The sequence below is a fragment of the Camelus bactrianus genome, chromosome X, assembly GCF_048773025.1.
Source record: "Camelus bactrianus isolate YW-2024 breed Bactrian camel chromosome X, ASM4877302v1, whole genome shotgun sequence".
NCBI lineage: Eukaryota > Metazoa > Chordata > Mammalia > Artiodactyla > Camelidae > Camelus > Camelus bactrianus.
Genome location: NC_133575.1, coordinates 81073958 through 81099435, shown reverse-complemented (window position 1 = coordinate 81099435; position 25478 = coordinate 81073958). Strand labels below are relative to the sequence as shown.

Sequence of the window (25478 nt, the reverse complement as noted above, 5' to 3'; positions counted from 1 at the left end):
ACAGGGAGCCAGGCTTGCTGCATTTTCCCCTTGCCTGCAGGGAATTTTGTGACAGGGCTGGGAGCAAAAGCTGTCTGATGCCCATGTTTCTTCCATCTTTTGTAAAATCTTAAACTCACAGTAAGGATTGGGCTTCTTGTACCTTCTGAGAGCCTGGAGAGGGAGAGGAAGGGAGATTTCTCCCACCCAGGGATGAGGCAGAGATTTACATGTCCCTCCAAAAGTAGGGACCTACCACTGCTTTGTCCGTATCAATGTTTCTGGATGGTCCATCAAGGCTGGGTGACCAACAGTGAGAGATTTCCTCCTTTGGATCAGGGAGTCAGGGGGCCTGAAGACACTGAGTTGGCTGTGTTGATGATTCAACCCTGAGCAGAGTGGACAGATATGTCATGATGGCAGGGGTCTCCCCTCCACTGCCTCAGGAAGACAAGGTCCCATATGTGAAACTGCAGTGTCAAAGAGTATGAACATTGACCAGTTTTAGTATTTACCATTTAGTTGACCTTTACAATCTTTTTATTAGTATTTAGCACAAAAAACCATGAGACAAGAGTACCCAGTTTTGCAGATCTAAGTACACAACGGGTTTTACATTTTTCTTATTTGCTAGTCTGATATTGTGGTATTAGAATGTTAGATCATTTTAATTCTTTCTTATTTTTCCCTATAAATGGCATATTTCACACTTGTACCCCAGAAAATGCCCTGGAATAATTCCAGAGTTTGAAAATAAAACCTGATCAGTGACTCTGTGTTTATGCTGCATCCTCTTTAAGTGGAAAATGTGGAGCTACAAGAACTCCTTACACTGCTGGGGGAGGACAGAACAATCTCTGTGTTGCTGTCATTTGCAATTTCCCTCCATACTTGACTGTGTTTTCCACGTTGTCTATAGTGAGTGTGAATTCCTGTTATGGTTATGAACAAAGCCCATAAACTTATATCCAATGAATATGACAAGGCCTGGTGAATTGGTAGGAAGAGCAAAGGTTTCAGTTTCAGAAGACATGGGTTCCAGCCTGGAATTAGCCAAGGAGTAGGAGCATGACATGGGGCAGCGTGTGACCTTAAAGTCCCAAGCCTCAAGTTTGCCATTCAGGAAGTGAGGATTCTTTCCTTCATAGGGTCCTTGTCAGGACTTATTGAAATCACAAGGTAATGAAAGTCACACAAGTGCTTTGGCCTCAACCAGGCCTGAAATCTGAGGCTCAGTTTCCTCATCTGTAAAGAATGAATCACAATGTGGAGCTTGGAGTTATGTCGAAAAGATTAAATGTTATATGATTAAAAGGAAACCCAGTGTCATATTAAGCACACAATTAGTAAGAATATAAAAATGATGACATCTTATCAGGGGGTTAATGAGCTGTCTGTGGAAAAACTCTGCAGTTACATTGCTGAACTGACTCGTGTCCCCAGTGCCCTGCTCAAAGGTGGAAGAGAGAATTTTAGATGAATATTCAGATAAGATATTTGAAAACTTCAGTGTCTTCAGTCCATTGTGCGATGCTACAGCCTATGAAAAATTTTGAGCTCCCAGTCTTTGGTCCCCTTTCCCATGAAAAGTGTATCTGGAGATGGTAAAGGTGGTGGAGTTACTAGATGCCCAGTGGTAGTCAAACCAGTAGCGTATGCCTGAGATTTCTCACATGAAGTGAAGTTTCAGCTGAGATCTGAGGCTAAGTCAGCAGAAGAGGAGAGGGTGGACACTAGCCAGATGTAACAGGAAGGAAATACCCTGTACCTGGTTCATCCTTTTAGAGAATCCAGAGTGGAAATCCCTTACCCAGCAGTTTGTCCTGCTGGGAAAAGCTTTGTGAAAGTTATTGGGACAATTGTAGAATGGACCTGAACCCCTTCTGCCCTTGTTACTCTCACCTCAGGCCTATAATATCCTCCAGCCCTCTTAAAGGAGTCTAATATTATTACTATGATTTCTGTCTGTGAAACCATAGACAAGAAGAAAATCCCTAGCTAAAGCAATTTGGGCTTGATTTTATTTTACATGTTCTTTCTTTCATCGCTCGTAGTGCAAAGAAACTTTTAATAGATTTTTCTTTCCTTTTCCCAACTAACATTTTTCATAGGAGGAAATTCAGAAATTTTAGGTCCGGGACATCTAGTGAACACACTGTCAAGCAAGAAATGCAGAAGGCTACAAGTAAGAAAAAGGGTTTTTACTTAGGGTCTTACAAATTGCAATTTGGGAGGCAGTGATTCGAGTAGCAACTCAAATGTGTTCAGAGGGAAATAGAAAATGGCAGGAGTTTATAAAGGCAACAGATAAAGACATCAGAGAAGTTATATTGGTTATCTTTACAGAACTATGATTAGTGTCGACAAGCATTGTCAATTGAGGCACCAGATTGTTTGTATCCAATCCCCAGGGAATAAAGAAAACAAGTTCCAGTTGGTCTCCGGTTGTCTGGGTGAGAAGTTTATGTTGCCTTCCGTGGTTGAAATGTGTAAGTTCTACTTCCTCATTGTCCTCCTAGCTCCATTTTAGATCCCTTTGACACAAGTGATGCCATTTTGTTGTTCATGGTCCACAAGTATAGAAGGGCAGCTTGGACATCACTCAGCAGGAAGCCTTGGGAGGATGGAGAGAACAAAGTTTAAATCAGTGAAATTTCTGGAAGATTTTGTGGCAAATGAAGCATTAAGGGTGAGTCAGAGCCCATGTACATTAAGACTAGTGAGAAGAACGTTTCTTCAGGCTCCACCTCCCAACTGTGACAGGAAAGCTATATGTGTGTGTGATTGAGAGACAAAGTACTGTGAAAAAATATATAGATTTGATATATACACTTAATTCACATACATGCATATTATTTTTGTAATGAAACTCCCAACTAGGTATATACTACTAATGCTAAACAAAATTATATCAATGATTTTTCTGATTTCAAATGACTATCTTTATGTCAAAAACTAGTGAAGTGTAAGAGTGAGTATTTATTAGAGAACATATTTTTCATCTTGTTAGATAGCAAGATATACATCCTTGGTACTTTAGTTTATATTCCCCAGATATATTTATCTGTGTACAGTACTATATAAACAAGTTTACATGAACATATATAGTCTTCTAAATTTTGCTCACAATATGTATACACAGCTCTTCATGTTATATACGTGTTTATATGCCTATGTAAATATGTGTACATGTTTACATACATTTGTAATTGTTTTTCTACTTGTTTAATCTTTATATGTTTGCAATGCATAATTCTTATTTAAGTTATCTCAGTAGACTTTGAATGACACTTTTATTAATCAGATTAATTTACATACTAGTATATTAGAGATTTTTCCTATAATTTGCATTCCTTTATATGTGACGTTTTTGTTTGGGATAGGCAAGGGTTTTTCCTAACTTCCCTTCAATTTCTCTAAATTTGTAACAGAGTTAAAAGGCTTTTGAAGGTCACATACCTGTTTTTAAATTCCTCTGGTGTCAATGTCATGCTGATAGGGTAATAGTCAAACAACCCTCTCCTCCATGTCTTGGTCTTGAAGATGATGGAGAAGAAATTCACTGCCTTAAGACTGGAGGCCTGGATATAGGGCCACAGGGGTTGAACTGTTCTGGGGGGTTTGTGTGGGGCTCAGGTGAAGCAGAGGAAATTAACCTCCATGGATGGATGGAAATGATCACTTACAGAATTAATTTAGGCCAGAGGCACTTTACATCGTATCTCTTATAAGCAAACACATATTCAAGTATTTTCTCCTTTACTCACAAGTGTAGAATTTGGCCCAAAGCTCTTTTCCATTGTGCCCTGAAGTCATCAAGGCTTTGAATCTTGAATTCCAGGTGGACTAGTATTTGATGCAATCTAAGTATTATTCACTTCTCATCATAACTGTGTTATTTTTAAATTTTAAAAAATTCATGAAAACTAAAGGAATTTTTGTACTGTGAAAAGAAAAAAATGAAAAGATTGAAAATCTGGGGGACAATATTTCAAACAATGTTGCAGATTTTGTGCTCATGTGCAAGAACAAGATATATTTTTGTTAATCAGTAGAGAAAGGGGCAAAAGATAACCACAAATAGTTCACCTAAAAAGCAAAATGCTTCTTCAATAAAGATCTGGAAAGATGCCAAACCACAAACCTGAAGAAACTAAAATCTGAAGATGTCATAATAAGAAAAAAAAATCAATTTGCAGAAAATTACTTATGTAACTGCAAGTTTTAAAAAGGATGTATCTAGAACTGCATACCTACAAAAATTCTTTAAGGTATTCTACACATTACCTAAAGAGAAACACATCTGGAAAATGTGCACCTGTCCTTTTACATTGGATTTCTTGGGTATCTGTCAGTCACGGTGAGGTGATCATATAGCTGCAAGGTAAGGTACAGAATAATTTCACTTTGTAAGTGTACATTTTAATATTTAATATTTTGTGATTAGGCTAATTTGTTGAGAGGTACACTTGAAAATATCTAATACCCCACTGACAAAAAATTTCATGTATATTTTCCATGTTATCAAAATGTTCACATGATATTCTTTTATAAAAATTTAAAAAAATTCAACTTTAGACTTCACAGTTTATCTGTGTGGTGTGTACATTTCTGTCTTACATTTCTTTTACCCAAAATGTTCACAATCTCATATGCAGATTTTTCTTCACCTTTCTCAGTGACTGGACTTCTCTTGGGGCATAGAGATCCAGGAAGGGATTGTGGACAAGGGGTGGAAGATTCCAGGAAGTAGTGGGAAATTCCAGAATGTTCTGGCTGATGCGCTGGAGCACAAGCTCCTCCTTCCTTCCCTCTGCCTTGAAACCTCTCTGGTCCTGAACTTTCAGGGCTACAATTCTGGCTCTGACCACTAGGGGCATCTAACTACATAGACACATTTTTTAAAGCATTTTTTTAATTGAGTTATAGTCGTTTTACAATGTTGTGTCAAATTCCAGTGTAGAGCACCATTTATTTTAATTAAGGAAAATACATGATTTGTTTTCTTTCACTGTCATTAGAGTGAGCCACAAAACTCTGTTATTTCCTTTACATTCTCCAGGACTGTTTTCTTGTGTTTTGTTTTTGTTTTGGTATTATCTGTTTGAGATGGGCTGGAGTTAATTCCAGCCATTAACTCTTTTCAGAAAATTCTGTTACTGTGTGCTAACTTAAGAAACTCCCCCATATTACAGCAAGAATTTAGTAAAGCTATGCATGGAGAAGTCGACCCCACTCCATGAAGCTCAATTCCAGTCTCTGTTCCTTCAGGTAGCATCTCAATGACTCTAGACAAGTTCTGGCACTTCATTAAGTCTTAGCAACATTAGAAAGCTAGTGTTTCGACTATCAGGGTCTCCTTGTGAGGAGTACATGAAAGAACAGATGCAATGTAGCAAGTATAGAGCCTGGCCTACCTCTGGTACTCAGAGTTCTCTGGATTTGCAGAATGAAGGAACACAATGTAATGCAGTTGATATAGTCTGGCATAGTGTTCCTTGTGTTTGTAGCCACAAGTACCTGGATTGCCTAAGCCTCTTGACTCTAGTTGGCCTCATCTGCAAGGTTATTTCAGTTGGAAACACTTTCCTGGGTGTTGCCTGGTAGCAAACTCAGGGGGCAGTAATTACCGGAAGTTAGCTCTTCTCTGGCCCCCAGGGATCTCCTCTCTATGCCCCTGGGGGAAGAGACTTCCTGTTTGGACTCCATCTTGTTTGTCTGGTTCTGACAAGGTGGTTAGGGGCCGGCTCTCAACTTCCTCTGAAGCCGTCCTTGATATTCTCGAGACCTTTAGCTCCAGACCCAAGGATTCTCTTCACAAGCAACCTGTGAGGACAGTGGTGACAGATCATTGCCTTCAGGACACACCATGGGTGAGTTGGTCAGCGTGGTGTCTTGTCCTGATCCCCACAGGGCACGAGGGGTTCTGGGTTCTCTCCCCGACCCAAACCCGCAAGACACCCACCTACCCACCTCCCTTTAGAGAAGGGGTGGAGAGGGCCCAGACTGACTACTTTTCACTCCCCTGAGGAAATGGGCCAAGAGGGCTCTGGCACACCCACGCTGGTTCTGGACCCGGCCCCCCACCCGCCCGTCCATCCCCGCCATGGAAGTGGTCACGGCTGAGGTGAATTTTTGTCCCTGGTTAAGAACAGGCCTGAGTTATGTGATCTTCTCTGGCCTAGTGTGTGGAGAGTAGGGAGGGTCACCTAGGTGAGGGGTGGAGTTGGTGTAAACTAACAGTTTTTGGATTTGTACTAGAGGTGGGGGAGGGGCAGGAAACCCACCGTTACATTGACTCTTACGGTAACTAGTCAGGATAAATTGTATTAGCCCACAGAGGCTTCCTAAGGTTTGGTTTATTGCCCGGCATACAATCTATTCTCGAATGTTTGATGAATAGTTGTTATTGTGCATTGTTCTATGTCAAATACACTTGTTAATTTATTTAACTCACATTTAAAAATGTCCCTCTGAGTTTCTGTCTGCCATTTTATGTGTCACTCAGTGGGCTGTCTTAAAATTTCCCACTGTGACTGTGGATATGTCCATTCTCGATTTATTTCTGTCAGTTTTTGCTTTGCCTATTTTGGCTCTGTTTTAAGATATGCATACAAATTTATGATTTTGTATTAATATTTTCCTATTGCATTGAACTTTTATCATAAGGAAACCTCTCTCTTTTTCTTCTAGTAATGTTTTTTTTTTTCTTTAAAGTGTATCTTTTCTTTCACTAATATGGTTATACAAGTTTCTGTAGGAAAAGATAGACATTTTGTAATTTTTTTAATTTTCAAATTTTCTAGATGATTTAATTTTGCATGTGTCTCTTATTTTAAGCAGCATTTGATGGAAGGTTTCTTGTCCATCTGATAATATCTTTCTATTTGGAATACTTAGTCTGAAACTTTTAAAGTAAAAATAGGTGTAATTTGGTTTACATATACTATATTTCTGTATATTAATTTTTACCTCTCCTAATTCCTTTTACTTTCCTTTCTTTTTAAATGATGAATATTTTGTAACTATTTGTTGTTACCTAGTTAAATATCATGCAGCTATCTAGTTAAATATCCTTCCTTGCAGTGTTTACCCTTCAGATTACAGTGCACATTTTTGCCTTTTCACAGTCTAACGTTAGTTAGTTCTTTAAAACTATTCAGACATTTTAAGGGACCTTGAAACACTGATTCTATATATTCTCTCCAAATTTGTTGTCATGCATTTTAATTCTATATATATTTAGCCCCCTAAATGAAATTACTATCATTGTGTTACATAGTCAATACCCATTTAAATTTGCCTACATATTCACAAATGTCCTTAGTCTTTCTTTCTGTATATGTGCCTCCACCTGGGATCCTCTTTCTTCTGCCCAGTGAAGAACCTGTAATACTTCTTTTAGTTTGAGTCTTCTGGTCACAAATTTTCCTAGTATTTGTTACACGATGATGAAATGAATGTCTTCTCTTTAGGAATGTTTTTCCTTGAAGCATATTTCTTCTCCTACTAATATCGTTATGCTGACTTGCTAGCTTGTTACTTTCGGAAATTTCTCAAAAGATCTCTCCTAATACTTCTCTACTGTTCCCTGTCCTTTCTGGGACTCACATTAACCACGTGTTAAGTATGATCACTACATCTCCTTTAATTCTCTTCCCCTCACCTTTGGTATTCTCCAGTTATGTCTCTTCAGGCTTCATTCTGGATCTTTTTGTCAGACTTCTCTTTCATTTCTGTAATTCTTCTGTTAGGCAGGTGAATCACCTTTGACCCTTGAGCCGTCACAGCACAGACTTCAGAGTAGATTCTACTGCCCCCCCCCCCAAGCAGAGGAGAGACTTGAGAGTTAAAAATGAACAACCACTTGTCCCAGGTCACCCAAGTCTGAACAGGGCAGAGCAGGGACTAACATCACAGATTAAACTCTAGATCCAAACCCTTTCTTCTGTGCTTGTTCTCTTCTTGACCATGAATGCTCCCCACCTCTCATCTCCCGAGAAGTGGAACTTCTATTTAATTATAAAAATCAGTGATATTTCTTCATTAAGCGTGATATTCCCGAAGGACTCTTATATTGGGACCATCGATATGTCGTTCTCAATTTCAGAGCCCACTGACCAAGGGAACCCTTTACAAAGAAGAGTAAGATGCTGGGGTACATACCGAAGGAGATGCAACGAGTGGCTTGAACCAGTCACTTCCCAGCAGCAGCAGGATAAAGATTCAGTAACAAGTGATGCTCACATGAGCACTCAAGGAAGATAGTAAGTGACCAGTCAGCATGGCTGATGTGGACCAACCAAGGAAAAATAAAACCCTGTAGTTAAATATGTCATTCTTCTCTCCAATCTGGAAGAGTGAGGAATGACAGGATCAGGTTCATGATTAAGTAAACTTTATTGTAGCTCTGGTATCATTGGGGAAAATGTTTACAAGACTTTCTGAGCATATATGGACCACTTTCTTGTCTCCACTTCCCCACAGTGCTCCCTATGCCATTCCACCCTCTCATTGGAGAGGCAATTTTCAGGAAGGAGACCAAACTCATGTTAACATGGAGACAGAGGAGAAGCCTCCAGAGAGAAGAGTGGAGAGAAGCAGGCGGGCTGAGACCATGGGAAGCTGGTTCAAGATCACAGTGAGTGTCCTGACTAAATGGACCTAATACGTAGAAGAAGGTGAACAGAGGGAGTTGTGTTGGAATCGGGTAGAGATGGTATGAACTTTTCTGGGGCAGAGGAGTTGGTTATGTGTCTTGTTATTATTAGAAGTTAACATCCTAGGCCATGTAAGAGAAGATTCAGAGAAGCAATATGAATGAAGGGAACAGACTGACTGCAGGGAGCATGGGAGAGGTTGTCTAAAAGCAAAGGAGGAAACTACTGTCAAGATGGAGCAACTTCATACCACAAAGCTCAGTTTGGCTCAGGCTGAGTGTGGGAGGAGGCTGTGTCTCTGGGGTCCTTGTCAGAGGGGCAGGCCAGGTCTGCCTTAGGTAGGGTCTCTTGGAACTTTACAAAAAGAAGTACGTGTTAAGCATATTAAGTTGATTATTTCAAGAAAAGTGTTTGAGGGGAGAAACGTTATTTAGGAAATCCACATCTGGTACAAAATTTAGCAATAACAAATACCGACCTAGCGTAAAAAAATTATTTAAAGCTTGAAAAAAAAGTCTGAAAGGAAGACCTGGTTGGGTCTTATCTTAAACTTATATTCTATTGTATCAATTTCCTCTCCCATTTTTTTCTTTGCCCCCCAGATTCCATTTGGCATAAAATATGAGGAGAAGTGGCTGCTGAATTTGATTCAGAAGCACTGCAGTGTCCCCTTCACCCCAGTTGAAGTAAGAGAGGACGTCGAGGCCAATGAGAGGAAACGGGGTAGATGGATGGTCCAGATGAGAAATGACTCTGGTCTCATTTTCTCTTTCTCTTGTCACTCCCTGTAGTTTCATTATAAGAAAATGCAGGCCCAGTTCTTTGTTGAGAATGCCAACATTGCCTTTGCTCTGAAGAATGTCAGTGGCAAGATTTGCACTGACAACAATGAAAGGGTGTGTGTCAAGGGCACCTGGGAGCAAGAGGGCAGGGCAGGGGCATGGTCTTGCTTGATCCCAAGGCTCAGATTTCTGGTGCTTACCCAGACCCTCTTATGCTCTCTACAGATATCTGTCTTTGTTGACCCCTGTGATGCACCCTATTCTATGCGGAAGGAGCTGCAGTCAGAAAAGGTGGAGCAGATAAAGGTAATGCAGACTGAACGCAAGTTCTGCCCCACAGCCAGATCCACCTATTGCCCCCCAATCAACACCTCAGACTCAGAGCCACTGAACCCCGTCTTTAACTCTGCAGCTGACCATGAACAAACTGTTTGATGCCTCCCAGGCATTTCTTAACAGCCAGAGACTCTGCTTTGGATCTGGTATGGCTATAGCAGTAATTCTAGGGCAGGTGAGGGCAGAGGGGTCTGCCTGGGAAAGGCCTTCGGGATTGTAACTCTGGGAGGGGTTGGTGCAGGCAGGACCCTCTCAGCTTTCTGTTTCCCTCCTGTTGGCTTCCTGGAGGCTTGATGACCTGTAATGTTGAAATGCCACGGAATCCGAGATATCGCATGCCTGCCCCTCTGCAGATCCGTGGAGAGAACATGCCCAAGGTGAGGACTTAGGCCCAATGTTGGGACTGATGGTGAGGGTGGGACAGATTAGGCAGAAGAGGCAGATTGGCCTCGAACATCCCCTGTTGGGGTCCTCACTCTCTTCCTCCATCATAGATTTTGTCCTTGGATTTGAGCAACAAGAGACTCTGCCAGCTGGGTGGCCAGTCTGACGCTATACAGAATGCTTCTGACATCAAGAATTTGAACGTCTCCAGCAGTGAGGTGAGGTGTGGTACCCAGATCCCTCTTTGAAGAGGAGATGGGAGGGCTCATGGGAAGGTGACAGAGGAAGGGAAGTGGATTTGTTGGAAAAGGAAGGAACGACTGGGGGTGTAGTACCATCCTGGCTCTCTTTCTCTGGTTCATGTGGTTCCTCCACATAATTACAGGTAAAGTCTTCAGGGGAGTTGGACAAGGGCCAGAGATTGGAACCAGAATTTATTTGCACAGACAGAAATGCCCTGTGCACCACCTTTCCTGATAAGTCAGCCAACATAAGGTCAGTTATACCGTCTGTCATTTCTTGGGAGCCTGAGCTACTCCTGACAGTGCCTGTTTGCAAGAGGCAGCAGTCCTGGTCCTGTGGGAGGGCCACAGGTTCTATGCTCTCCTCTCTGTGTCCTTCATCTGTGCTTAGAGATCTCTTTCCCTTCTTCTGATCTGCTCACTTGTTCTGGTCTGAGGTACGTTTCCCACTTCTCTGTACCCAGCATTCTCTAATATGCCATCCCAAGAATGTCGTAGGGGAAGCAGGACCCCCTCTCCTCACCAGGACCATGAGTCAGCAGCCTTGAGCCAGATGCTGGTGCTGTGGACTGAGAAGAGTCCTCCAGCCTAGATCCACATGCTGAGACAGGCCTTCCTCTTTCATACTTAGAGAGGGCTTTCCTCCCCTGTTCTGAGAGAGGCTCGTCTTTCCTTGAACCAAATGGGTCTCCCCACTTGTCCAAGGCTGACTTGATGGTTTTCCTGCCCCATACTGAGTGTAAGGACATGGTGGCTCCTGTCATGACATCCATTACTTTGGACTAATGCCAGGAGCTGGGCCCTTCTTGGGGGAAAAAGCAGGGTTCCTGAGTTAAGGGGCCAGAAGTTGGCCGCAGACAGTGAGTAGAGGGCTTCCCGAGGGGAAGTGAAAGGCAGAGGGCAGAGGTGGTGGAGGAGACAGAAGGACAGGCCTCTCAGGGACACTTGCCCTTCCATCCCAACACACGTCACATCATCTTGCATGGTCCTTCAGAGGAGCCCTGAGTAGCCTGACATGGATATGAATCCTCAGATAAAGAACCAATAAGATAGGTGCAGGGACCGCCATGAGAGAAGACGGTGCTCGTGAGAGGGGGGCATAGACCCTCACTCAGCCCCATACTCACCTGGGAGCTGACCCTTTACTCCTTCTGGGGAAGGTCTGCCCCTGTGGCTGCTGTTTCCCATGCCAAGCTCAGACTGAGCTCACACAGGTGACAGAGACTCAACCAGCATCCAGCAGGCCCCCAGCCCAACATGTGCATGGTTACCATCCCTACCACGGGTGCCTGGGACATTCGGGGGCAGGTGAAGGAAAGGGCTGCAGCAGGGGAGACGGTTCCCCTTTCTTCTCTATTCTTCCCTGATCCCCCACCCCAAACCATGGGAGAGGTTCTTTCCCTTCCCTTCACTTTGCTTTCTCTCTCTCCCTTGTCGCTATGCCCCTATGTCTCTGTCTTCTCTTCTTCATCCTTCACTCCTTTTTTGTCTTAATCCCCCTCCATTTCCCTCCCTGCCTCACTAACCTCCTTGGCCCAGCATCCTGGGCCATCCCTGGTGGGTGTCCTTGTGTTGGCAGGATGCAGGACCCCCAGGAAGGATGAAGAGCCCCTGGCTCCAACCTCATTCCCTCTTCCCTCCAAAGCCTACAGTGGGGACCTGCAGGAAGGGAGGGAGGGGAAGGAAGCCTGCTTCCTTGTTGCTTCTTGTGGCACCTGGAGAACAGAGTCAGGGCAGTCTAGGTGGGAGGTACCCAGGAGGGAAAGAGTGGAAGGAGAGGGATGGAGGGAGGCAGGCAGGTAGGGAACACTCTTCTGGTGCATCAGTCCTTGGGGGCGGTGCCCAGGGCCGGGAAGTGTAGGTGGACACACTGGACTGTGTCTGCTGTAAGTGTACTTGCTCCCGTGAGAAGAGACCGCTTTCCAGTTTCACTGACTTTTCATCTTGGCAGCTCCATCCTGGAATTGTTCCCCAAGTTATTACGCTTGGTAAGTGTATTCCTCAATCACTGACTCCTCTAGCTGACACTGACACCGCCCACAAACTACTCTGAACCCTTTAGGTCTTGCCTGAGTTCCATTTTTGAACCTGACCCTTAAACGTTCTGGGGGCAGGGGGAGGGTACAGCCTCTGTGGGAAGCTCACAACAGCTCTGGGTCTTCTTCGACCACGTCTGCCACAGCCTTCAGGGACCTCAGGGTGATGACCTGAAGTGTAGTCCTGCCCTCAGATTTTCCAGGGCACTTCCGCACTTGACCTCTGACCCTCACCCTCCTGGGCCCGTCCTTTTCCTTGATCGTCCAGAAGTGCCTCTTGGTCTGCACCACTGACTTCCTCTTCCTTCTCACAGGATGGCCAGGAGACACCCCCACCAGCTAAGTTAGGTGTGGACACCCATAAGAGCTTACCAGCCTGCGAGGTGAGCACGGAGAATCAAGCAGGGCTTTGGGTGGTGCGTGAGGAGAGGGTATCAGCCCTGGTGTTGAGGACTGTTTTGATTCCAGGGAAGCTTCTTTGGATCTGATGAGCTGAAGAGTCTGATCCTGCAATTCCTGCAGCAGTGAGTACTGCTGCAACCTGAGGAAGGGGAGGGCTGGGACAGCTGAGGCCACCCAAGCTCAGCTCTGCTCACGGGAGTTTCCAAGCCTCATTTGAGGTCCGGACCACAGAGACAGACTGTGCTCATGGCTCCCCAACAGGTATTACTTGATCCACGACTCTGGAGACCGACAGGATCTCCTGGGTGCTTATCACGACGAGGCCTGCTTCTCCCTGACCATTCCCTTCAACCCCGAGGACCCAGCCCCGTGAGTATCACAGCTCACACTCTGCTCCTGGGCCGTGTGGCTCCCCAGCAGACGCAGGGCAGCTCCTGCAAACCCCCACACTGGGGCCGGCCCACCTCCTCCTGCTTCTCTTTTTCTCCCAGGAGCAGCTTGTGGGAGTACGTCAAGGACAGCAGGAATATGAAGAAGCTCAAGGACCCCTGTGAGTGTGTGACGAGGAGGCGGGGCGGGAAAGGGGGCGGGAAGGGGTCAGTCCTAGGGCCCAGGGCATGGCAGCCCCTGACCTTCCCTCGCTTCTCCTCCCCCCACAGACCTGCGGGTCCAGCTGCTGAAACACACAAAACGTGACATTGTGCGCTCCCTCTGCCTGTTGCCCAAAACTCAGCATGACCTCAGCTCCTTCGTGGTGGACATGTGGCTCCACACGGTGAGCGCCTGCTTCCACCTTGGGCAGGACCGGGAGCCGCAGGTGGGTAGGAGGTTTAGGTGGTGACTGAGCGCCTGGGCTCTTCCCTTTCAGAACACGATGCTCTGCTTCTCTGTCAACGGGGTGTTCAAGGAAGGTGAGTGTGTGTAGACCCCCGTCCCCAGATGCCCCACTGCTCCAACCCCCTGGCCGGGCTCCCTCTCAGCACCCTCCCAGCCACCCCGAACCCTCTCCTTCCCTTCCCGGCCCCTCTGTGTTCTCCAGCCCTCGCTCTTCCCACAAAGGACCCAGGTCTGACCTGCGTTCATGCCTGTCTGCCCCGCACACCCTGGGCGTTAGGGACACAGGCTGTGGAGTTTGATGGCTCTCATCCCAGAGCCTTCCTCTGAGATCCTGGGACCATTACTTAACCTCTCAGTTTCCTCATTTGCAAAATGAGGTATTAGCATCCATGTCTTGGGCAGCAGTGACAAATGCATCAATGAACTGGTGAAGTGGTTGTCACGGGCCCGCGCACAGTAGAGGTCCTGCCACCGGCAGCAGGTTGCTCCTATAGCTGCCCTCCGCATTCCCGACACCCTGGCCCCCAGTGAGCACCTGTCCCCTCAGCATGAGTATCCATCAGACTCTGTCTGCAGACCGCTGTGTGAGCGTGTAAAGCAGGTGGGGCTCTCGGGGGTACTGAAGTTTGTTGTTTGTCGTTGAAGTGGAAGGAAGGTCTCAGGGTTCTGTTCGTGCCTTCACCCAGACCTTCATCGCTATCCCTGCCAGCCCTTCCAGGTGAGTGCCGTGTGGTGGGTGGGAACCCCCGTCCCAGCCTGGTCTCAGGGGTGTGGGAATGTGGTGGTGCCCACCTTAGGTTTTCTCAATACTGTGGAAAGCCAGCAGGTAGATCCAAGGAGCAGTCTAGCCTAGTGGTTAAGAAGGGCATGGGCTCTGGAACTGGAATGTGGCTTCTCTCCTTGGTCCCAGCACTCATTGGCTATGTGACCTTGGTCAAGTCACGTGGCCTCTGTGTGACTCAGTGTCTTCCTATGACAGTGGATTTCAGATTGTCCACTCCTTGGGCTGTTGTAAAGGGTAAACGTGAAACTGTCCCTGAGTTGCAGGGAAACGTCCAAATGTCATGAAGATGGTGGATAATCTCCCCAAAGGTGGGCTTGTGGGAGGGGCATAGGTACCAGCCAAGGAACCTGGGGGACAGACACAGGAGGAAGGTGGAAGGAATCTGGTTGCTGAGTGGCAGTGGGAGCAGGATTGTTGTTGGGGGTGTGGGGTGGTCCATCTGTCCAGCTGTTGAGGGCCCATTTTTCCTCTAGTCTGTGCATCGTGAACGACGAGCTGTTTGTGAGGGATGCCTCCCCTAGTGAGGCTCAGAATCTTCATTCTCTATCCCAATTCCTGCTACCTCTGCCAGCTTCACACTCATCTTCTCCCCAGAGCAGCGGGAAATGGTGTGCACGTTCTCCACCCACTCTGGGATGAACCTCCAGTGGTCTCAGAAGTGAGTGCTGGTTTTGCATGGGGATAGGAGGGAGCTGGGAAGAGCAAAGGAATGATTAATGGGAAGTTGAATTCAATTCGTTTTCCTCGTTTATTTCAGTCATTTTTACTCTGATCATTTCTATCTCTGTACATATTAAGCCATCTAGTTGTTTTGAGCTGGCAGGTGTTACTTTTATGAATTTCATGGACCCTGACCCTTTATTAACAGACAGCTGGGTGTTCCTGATACACTGTGTATGAGGTCCATTCCACTCTATATATCACAGTAAACGTGGGGGGGGGAATCATCATCCCAAACATACCACCCAAAGATAGCCCTTGAATGTTTTCATCTTTATTATATTCTGGAACTTCACTTATGCAGGTGTTTACATATTTATGCATGTATTTATATTTGTATATTTATCTACAGAAAACTAGCTCTCATAATGAGAGAGAGACAGTGAGAGACAGAGAGGGAGAGAGAGAAAGAAAGAGAGAGAGAAGGAAAAAGACAGAGGCAAAGAGAAAGAGGCTTGTGGCTGAATGGGGAAGAGGGGTCCAATTAGGGACTTTTAAATCTTCAGTGCCTTTAAAGTTGAGCAAGTGTACAAGCTAATGTGAAGGGGCCATCTCATCTCATTTTTAACTCCCTGAATTTGCCTATACATTCGTTTCTCTTTTTACCTTCTTATTTCTACTAGAGAGTTAATGAGACACCTCTAATGGAATTATATACATTTAAAATCAAATTATATTTGGTTATTAGTGATTAAGAAAATGGACAATTAAGTGTCCAAAAATGCTAGTAATTCTTGGATTTTTGCCTCTCACGGAGGCAGCAGATGGCTGAAGTCCTGCTGTGACATGGCTGGATGATGCATGATCTGAGGACCCGTGCACTGGTGACTGTGGGTCGGATCCATAATTTTCCTCTAAATATATCAACATACCAAACAGTCCAGGAGCAGCAGTTAGGCAAACACCACACCTTGCTGCCCTGGTGCCATCTTTCACTGAGCTCACCAGGTGAGGCAAAGACGAACATGTCTTCCCAGCGTGGGGAACTGGATTAGGATCTGCTCAGAGGCACGATGTTGGGCAGCTCTTATGAGCTTCTGAGCCTCCCAAGAACCTAGAGATCCTTCTGACTCCAAAACTTTGAACTCAAGGCATATCAGAGAGATATTTGTTTCCTTCATAAAGGTATCTGTCCTCTCATTAGGAGAAACAGTGAGGAATGACTTTTCACATTGCCTGTCTTAGTCCTGAGGCTCAGGCAGCTTCTATTTCTGTGTCCCAACATTTAGAAGGCAATGAAATCCCACCACATGCCATATACTTTGGCCAGGCTTTCTCATTAACCCTTCAGGACTCTCTGTGATGAAGGTTTTGTGAGTCCCATGTCACAGATGCCCAAGTCAGTCTGACAGAGCCTCAATCACCTCTCTGGAGGAGTGGCAGGATGGGATGAGGTTCCATCCCTCGCCCTCTCTGGAGGACACAGAGCAGCCTTCCTTTTAGAAGATGGGCCTCCAGGGCTGGAGAAGTGGTCATTTGCTCTCCTCTGATATCGAGGCCCCTCAGGTACTCACTCAGAAAGCCCCTCTTGATGATTAAGATCATAGTGCACGTACATGGGCACGTCCATTCATTCCCTTGGAAAAGCATTCACTGTGTTCAGTTTCATGGGGAGATGAAATAGAATCACAACGGAGCTGACAACATGTGTGTGTATGTGTGTGTGTGTGTGTGTGTGACAGACTTTGTATAGGAAATTTATAAAGTCATTACTTATAGAAGTACAATATGTCAGGTAAAAATGTGGAGATGACATACCTCTGAGAGGCAGGCATTTTTTCCCCTACCTCAGAGTCCCCCTTTTCCTGTGTGCAGGAGAACTTTTGGGGATTGGGGAAGATACAGTGTCATTGTAGGAGGAAAGCCCTTCAGGGTCACGTCTGGAAGGTTCCACAGGGGGACCTTTTCCGATACCCAGAAGCAAAGATCAGGGAGGTGAGCCTAAATGAAGGGGCAGCTCTGGCTGCCTTCAGCGAAAAGGAAGCTGATAAGGGCGTAGTCGTTCAGCCCTGGACTTCCTGAGCCGTCCCAGGTCCTTGCTGTCTGCAGCTGAGTGCTCTTGGTAAAAACCTTCCCTGGATCATGACAGGATCGGCACAGGGCCTGGCACCCAGAGAGAGCCCAGTGCTTGTCTGCTTACTTCACCTCTATTCTCTTCCTGTATTTCTCCACCCTCAGTTGGGTTCATCCCTAACTTTGTGCTAATCACCACTCCTACCATTCACATTTTGACTGAGTGGTAGGATTAATAATAATAATACTAATAAAGCCAAAACCCCCACAATAACAGTAATAAAAGATACCAACAATTATAGCACACACATGGATAAGTTACTTGCTCAAGATCGGTCAACCAGCAAGTAATAGTTCTAGCATCAAATCCTGGTCTTCTGACCCAAAAGGCCCTGCTCCTAACCTCTGCTTCTATATTGACTGTACTTCTGTGTTAGGACAGAGGCCAGCACAGGGGAAGGGACTCAGCCCAGGTCCTTTGCTCAGTTGATGGGTCTGGAACTGGATACAGGTTTGATGACTCCCATGTTCTGTGTAGCTGACCTGTTCCTATTCTTTGCTCTTCTGTACTAATTCTTCTTCCTGGGTCTCAATAAGAAATTACTTCTGGTCAAACTAGAATGAAAAAAAAGGAGACAGGAAAGCATGTGGTAAAAAGAAATGACGAGATGGAACCAAAGTTCACTTCCTGCTGCTGCATTTCCAGATGCCGTTTTCAAATTTTCTATTTTATAGGCCAAAAGAGGCAAGGTGGGCTGGGAGTAATATATCCCAAAGTCCTAGATATTCTTTGAGGTTTTTTCCTTTTCTTCTTACAACAAATCTAGAAGTAGGTACCCTTAGTCTCATTTACAGAGGCCAATCTCAGACTCACAGAGTAAGTAAATTTTCCAGGGTCAAATGTTTACCCTTTGCCCTCTACACAGGCCAATCAGCAGCTCTCTGGATGACAGACTTCTAGGGTTTAAAGACTGATAGTGGAAAACTTGCCTGATGTGGAATGTGGGCTGTGTCATGCTCCCCACTGGGCATGAAGATGATGATGGGGATGAAACCCTGCCCCATGGGCCAAGAGGCCTGGGTGTGGGGGCCACACAGATAGGCTGACTCCTGAGATGCTGAACTAGAACCAGGAAGCAGCTCAAGCTGTTGCCCTTTGGAAAGAGAACCTGAATGGTGGGATATTGACATGTACACAACTACTATATGAAAAGGCTTTTACGTTTTATCTCCTTTAATCCTAAACTTTATTCAAGACTAGTATGTATTTATCAATGACCAGAAACAGATTTTTTTGCATTTTTTTAAATTGAAGTATAGTTGATTTACAATACTGTGTTAATTTCAGGTGTACAGAAAAGTGATTCAGATATATATATATATATATATACACATATATATAACTGAGTCCCTTCCCCTGTGCTGGCCTCTGTCCTAACACAGAAGTACAGTCAATATAGAAGCAGAGGTTAGGGGCAGGGCCTTTTGGGTCAGAACGTATATATATATATTCGTTCGTATTATTTTCCGCTATAGGTTATTACAAGATATGGAATATAATTCCCTGTGCTAAATAGTAAATCCTTGTTGTTTATCTATTTTATGTGAAACAGATCAAGACAATTTATTTGACAGTTTTCTGTGTGTGTGTGTTTGTGTATGTTTCTTTGTCTCAAACTTTTTCACATCAGTTATTCATAAACTAACTCACACCAATCATTCCTAAACGAACTCATGCAGCTTTCTACTGAGTTCACTTAGGGGCTGGATTTCCAGTCCCAGGACTTGAAGATTCTGCACGAATTCAGAAGGATTACTGCCAGTGTGTGAAGTCTAGACATCTTGGCCCATAGGTGGAATCCATTCAGCTACCTCCCTCCCCACCAACAAACACCACAGCCCTTTCTATCCTCCACTCTTTGCCAAGGCCCCAGTTCACTTTCTCACCTGCAGTTCTGACAATGGTCACCAGGTGGCAACGCTCTCCATTTTCTACAGATTTTTCTTTCTGCCCGCACCGCTACCCCCACCCCCCGCCCCAAAAAGACATCATTTTTATAAACAGAAGCAAAAAGTTTCCTCAAAGGTCTTAACTTTCCTTGAAAAATTAAGATGTGTATAAAAAGACTAAAAGGACATCTGTGTGGTTTCCATCCAGTTTCTCCTTAATTTATTCATGTGTCTTGTGTATGTACTGTGTGCCAGGCACTGTCAGTCCAACTCCTTATCTGCATCCCAACCTCCCCTCCCTTCACCTCCAGACCTGCATAACTGGAAGTGCCCACAGGAAGCAAGATGGATGTTAGTGCCCACTCCATGGGGTATGAACTCAGACTCCATTCCAAGCAAGATCAGTCCAAGCCTGATGCTGGATCGTGGCATCCAGCATCAAAACAGGAGATGATGCAGCTGAGTGGGAGAGGCTGTAGCTTGGGAAACTGTGGCACCTTTAACTCACACCCCCACCCTCTTACACAGGACTAACAGCCTATTACCTTCTCCTGACAGACCTCACTCACAGAGAGCAAAGGACCAGGCAAACAGTGTTGGTTTCAGTCTTGCTTCTTCTCATGGGCTTGAGCTAGAGGTTTTGCTTTCTCTTTAGTCCTTTGCTCTATCAGAGTGGTGCATTTCGGATTTGGTTCTGTATCTGTTTTATCTCTAAGAGGGTGGTTCTATCCATTCAGTCACCTGACAGGTCCATTTGAGGTGACATGGGGTTTTTGCTTCCTGTAAGACCTTCTCTACTTGTTAGGGGAGCCTGTGTCAATAACCAGAGGAGGCAGAAAAGAGGTATTGAGCTATCAAGACAAACACAAGACCAAGACTCTGGTCCAAACATCTGATTCTCTTCACTTAGTGAAATGGTTTTCAGATTTCTTACATGCTACTCACCTCTTCTCTGGTTTCCTTTTACACCTGACACTCTAATATAATTCCTTTCTCTCCTGTCCACAAATGTGCACCCACGGTAAATTCCTCTATTAATTAGTAGTAGAGAAATTTTTCTAAATATGACTTCAAATCCAGAAACAATCTGATTTCATTAAAAACTGCATGGCAAAAAAAAAAAAACAACCCATAAGCAAGGTAAAATTAAAAATTACAAATTGGGAAGCATACAACTTATGTCACAGACAAAGGTTATATACCTTGTAGTAGAAAGATTATGAAAAAGGAAAAACAAATTAGAACATTCTGAAGGAGAAAGGACACTAGATACAAAGATACATTTCACTGAAAAATGTTCCTTAAACATATAAAAATCCCTGCTAAACCTAACATTTGATAAGAGATGCAAAGAAAAAAAAACCTGAGATGCCTCTTACCATTTACATAATCTGTGAGGAAACAGACAGTCACCTTGCTGGTGGTAATGTAACATGGTACAACTCCTAGCCAGGGGATTTGATATTATTTATAAAATAACCAGGATACTTACTGTTGGAACCAAAAATATCTCTTCCAAGAATCTATCCCAAAGAAACAATGTGGAGACAAAAAGTCATAAACAGAAAGCCATTCCTGCCAGAACAATTCATATAGCAGAAGACAAGAAACAAAGACACATTGACCAATAGGGGGCTTGTTGAATAAGCTATGGTCCATCTGCATCTGAGAGGAAAATGCAGCTATGAAAAGCAATGAAGACTCCCTCTCTGTACTGCTATGGTGTCATCTCCAGGGTATATTGTTCAGTGAAAAAAGGCAGGTGCAGAAAAGTGTGTAGCGCTACTGCTGTCCGATATGGTAGCCACTAGCCTCAAGTATCTATATTAAATGACATGAAATTTAAAAGTCAGTTACTCAGTCACAGTTGTCACATTTTAGGTGCTAGATGTTCAGTTCCTGAAAAAGCATTCAGGCAGCTAATGACTCCTGTGATGGACAGTACAGATACAGAACATTTCCATCTCCACAGAAATTTCTGTTGGAAAGCATTGGTGTAGAATATGACAACTTTTACCTATGAAAAGGAGAGCAAACTAAAATACATGTTATATTTTTAAAAAGTGTGTGGTTAAAACAAGATGGTAAAAATGCTTACCTATAAAGGAATAGAGGAGAAGCCCAGGATGCAAGCCAATGATGTACATTCTCTTAAAAATATAGATTTATTGGCTCCATGCACTGAGAAGGTCAAGAAACAATGAGCAACCCAATAGTAACTGGCAACTACAGTCCCTAGATTGAATTCTCTAAACACATTTCCCACTAAGAGTAACCAGGCTTCCTTGGAGAAATGCCTGATTTCTGGTCTTGTTAAGGATTGTACCAGTTGAGTCTGGACTGAACTTTCATACCAGAAAGTATGTTAAAAAGACTCATAACCTGAGGGGCTGCCAGTGGCCAAAGATAGAACAATTTGAACAACAAAAACTTTAGTGACTACAGTGCACTAAAACATGTCAACAATAGAAACATCTGTGAGCTGATAATGACACAAAAAAGCCAACAAAATCAACTCATTGTCCACCTTTGAGAATCCTAGGGAACAATTCATTTTAGAAAGTGGAAATATTGCAAAAGAATTGTATATTCACCTTACCTTTCCTGTGCATGTTATACCTACGCATAACCTAAGAGTTGATGAGGTGAAGATTCTTTTATAAAATAATTTCAGCTAATACATGCAGAAGAAATTGAAGAATTAGTATATCATACTTTTGCAATCTTTAATGAAATGTCGCTCTAGGCAGTGATCAATAGAGGCTGCAAAACATGATGGGAGAAGTAGATGGGAAATTTTATGATGGCTGCGTTATAATATTTCTGAGTTTGCCTTTCTTCAGTTGTAAAATGGGGCCAGTTATATCCATATTAGACAATTACTGGCAGGAACAAAGTATTTCAAGTCAGTCCAGCATATGATACATGTAGTATTCAATAGATATGAGTCATCTTCTTATTCTATACCTGACCTTTCTTTAAAGGAGATTCTCAAATAGCATGGTTATAAGACAATAATGTGGAAATATTAAATGGAAGGGAAGTGTATAAGTTTTCATTATATATTCACTTCAGTGTCATTTCTTTGTGCTGGAGTCATTTCTCAGATAATTTATGGAAAAAGGAAAACAATGACTGGACCACTTCCATTGGGTATGCAAAAGAAAACTATTAGTCTGTTTCCCATTATTTCATATACTTTCCCATCCCACTTTTTATCTTCTGTGTTAATTTCTTAAGACTAACGTGTGTGTAATGTAACCCAGCAAGAATAGGCTTTGCAAAAGACCACTGCAATAAATCACTGGTGGCCAGGCACATCATAGGTACTTAGGAGAGTCATTTCCCCTGTGCTGGACATTTTTTGGATAAAGCCTCTCAGACGTACAAGCTAATGAGATCCCATCTGGGAAAGCACTTTTGAGACCTTAGGTGGGATGGAGGGACAAATTATTTCTAAGTAATTACTTTCTAATCTGCACTACAGATATTTTCATACTATGTGTTGAATGAATTCAGTAGGCAAAAGTCCTTGCATTACTTTGCACTTGAACAGCCATTTGTGGATGGGCTTAAGGTGGTTGGAACTTAAACATCATATATTAGGACAGGGCCTCTGACCCAGAAAACCATGGGGACTTAACCTTTTGTGAATGAATGCATTTTTCTATCTCATGTATTTTCCACAACATTCCTGGGGGGTAGAGGATACATCTCCACATCATTTTGTAGCTTGAGAAACAATAAGGTACAGAGGTTAAGTCACCTGGCTGGGGTTCATCCTTCTCTTAAGTGGAAAAGCAGAGACTGGCACCCTATATGTCCAAGTGCAAACTGCATGATGCTCAGCTGCACATCACACTGTAATCAAGTAAGTCTTGCTTTTCTGCTGACCTACAGTGTCACTACTGAAATCTATATCTTCACTTCTGATACTAAGCTGTTAGTCCTACCTGTATTTCTGCAAGTCAGTGAACATCATCGTCAATTTCCTATTCTGTTAAAAAAGAGAGAGAGGGAGAGAACATGTTTAGGTCATTTGTTTTTGAAAGTGAATTCCCAGACAACATAAGGAATATGCTCTGTCTAATAGAGGGACAGGTGTTATGCTGAGGATGACTAATTGAAGAAGCAGTCTCCAAATGCATGGAGATCAAAGGCGCCTGGATTCTTTGATGCATACTGATAAATCAACCTGTAAAAATGTTCTACTAATGGAAATCCTCACCAGCAAAATCAGCCTTTGTAGGATTCCCCATATGCACACCCACACTGGGAATTCTCAATAGTTTTATTGTTACGCTTGAAAAACATGAACTTAGAAATTATTTTATTGTTATCATACTTAGTTGGATAATAAGGTTATTTTAAAATATTCTTAGTATGCAAAAATGTCCTGCTAATCATTGTCATTAGTTATTAATGCAAAAAGGTCTAGTGACATATGCATCCTAACAGTGTGTGATGACCACATGAGCCGGCACGTTCTCCAATGGCTGCTACCTACATGTGGTCTCCAGGTGTTTTGTGTGTATATATGTGTGTGTGTGTGTGTGTGTGTGTGGACTTGGGGGGCTCCTAATGACATTGTATACACCTGAAGGATTACCAGTATCTCTCTGATACATATGGAGAGGAGTAGGATCTGCTCGTTCTTGAGTCTTTCCAAATGGCACAAGAGCTAGACCACACACTTCCAAGCAGACCGTGAGATGGAAGGCAAGCCTGTCTGTGAACTCACCTGCTCAGATCAGGGGTGGATCCCTCCAGGATGTAAGGTGTGTTGGTCTGCCTAAATCCACTTCTAACCACTGATGTTGGGAGCTCCCATCTTGCAGCCATCAGCTGCAGAGTTCTGAGAAGCTGCATCCTTTCACCCACTCAGCACCACGAGTTTCAGTCATCTGCATGAGGAGCTGTACACTTGGAGATAAAAATCCTTAAATTCCCAGCACCTGTGTGACACATCTTGTATCCATCCAGTCATATATTCATACGTCTAACAGACATTAAGAAAAAGTCTACACTATCCCTTTGGTAAGTTTCAGGCTTCTCCAGAATGGAAACAAGGAAGAAAAGGATGGGAAGGCTCGTGTGGTAAGTTCAGATGTTAAATCTAAGAAGCGATGGCTCCTTCCCATTAAGATTTCAACCTGCTCAAGTCTCTTATAATTGATGATTTTAGAATATCATTTAATGCCATGGACTTCGGTCCACATCTCTTGTTACTGTCCTCTTTATATATATATATATATATATATATATATATATATATATATATATATATATATATATATATATATATATATATATATATATATATATTTTTTTTTTTTTCTTGCACTTTACAACCAAATACTTGCAATGAATTCTTGGAACTCAATTCACATCCCCTGACCTTCCCTCCAACTCAGTCTTCATCCCTTCTCTAATGAGGAAGTCCCCCGACTCCTCCACTAAAATCTAGCTTGCCAAAGTCAACAACTACCTTTTTGGCACATTATACACCATGAGGGTTGAAATGCAGGTCAAATGGAGACAAAGTTTTCCCTTCCCAAGACAAAATTAATTTGTTTGTCCCCAGACAAGGATTACCTTGCCAACTGATGCTATCAGTTACCTGAAATCTAGAATTGTAAAATACTTCCCATGGCAATCAAGTCAGATAATGGGGAAGTGTGTGCTACAGACAATGGGCTTTCAAATGAAATATAAAATTTCTCAATGTATCTTACACTTTTGCATTATTGAAAGGGATTTTACAAATAGGTCTACAGCAGGATAACAATTTTTAGGGTCGCTTCACTAGACTCTGTCTTACCTGTTTCTCTTTTTTTTTTTTTCCTCAAGGTCTTTCCAAGTATGGAGTTGAATCACCTGGAGTTGTAATGTTGTCTTACCCCTTGAGGTGTCTTATGATCCAGTGATTCCAGTTCTAGTTACATACTCGAGAAATAAAAAAATTTGTCTATGCAAAAATTTGTACAAAATGTTCATAACACCATTATTCATAACAGCCAAAAAGTGGAAATGAGACAAATGTCTATCAATTGATAAATGCATAAGTAAAATTTGGCATATCCGTACAACAAAATATTATTCCGCTATGAAATTAATGAAGCACTGATACATGTACAGCATATGTGATCTTTGAAACCATTATACTAAGTGAATAGAGTCAAACATAAAAGACCAAATATATGATTCAATTTATAGGAAATGTTCGAGATAGGCAAATCCATAGACACAGAAAGGAAGTCATTGTTTGCCTGGAGCTAAGCATGGGTGCAAGGATTTACTGCTTTCAAGCAATATGGAAATTTTGGGAACCATGGAAATGTCTAAAATTCAAT

At 43.3% G+C, this 25478-nt stretch overlaps 1 protein-coding gene across 1 annotated transcript; it reads left to right on the top strand.

Moving 5' to 3' along the window:
• Positions 1 to 8477: 8477 nt before the first annotated feature.
• LOC105063237 (nuclear RNA export factor 3) lies at positions 8478 to 25100 on the top strand. The gene is given in 19 exon segments (XM_074358698.1): positions 8478 to 8620; positions 9242 to 9325; positions 9431 to 9535; positions 9647 to 9727; positions 9834 to 9903; positions 10046 to 10134; positions 10252 to 10359; positions 10527 to 10636; positions 12335 to 12371; positions 12734 to 12802; positions 12888 to 12943; positions 13083 to 13190; positions 13313 to 13371; positions 13481 to 13596; positions 13690 to 13732; positions 14304 to 14376; positions 14916 to 14964; positions 14967 to 15100; positions 24976 to 25100. Coding segments are annotated over 19 exon segments (1497 nt in total). The 5' UTR covers positions 8478 to 8536; the 3' UTR covers positions 24998 to 25100.
• Positions 25101 to 25478: the final 378 nt, after the last annotated feature.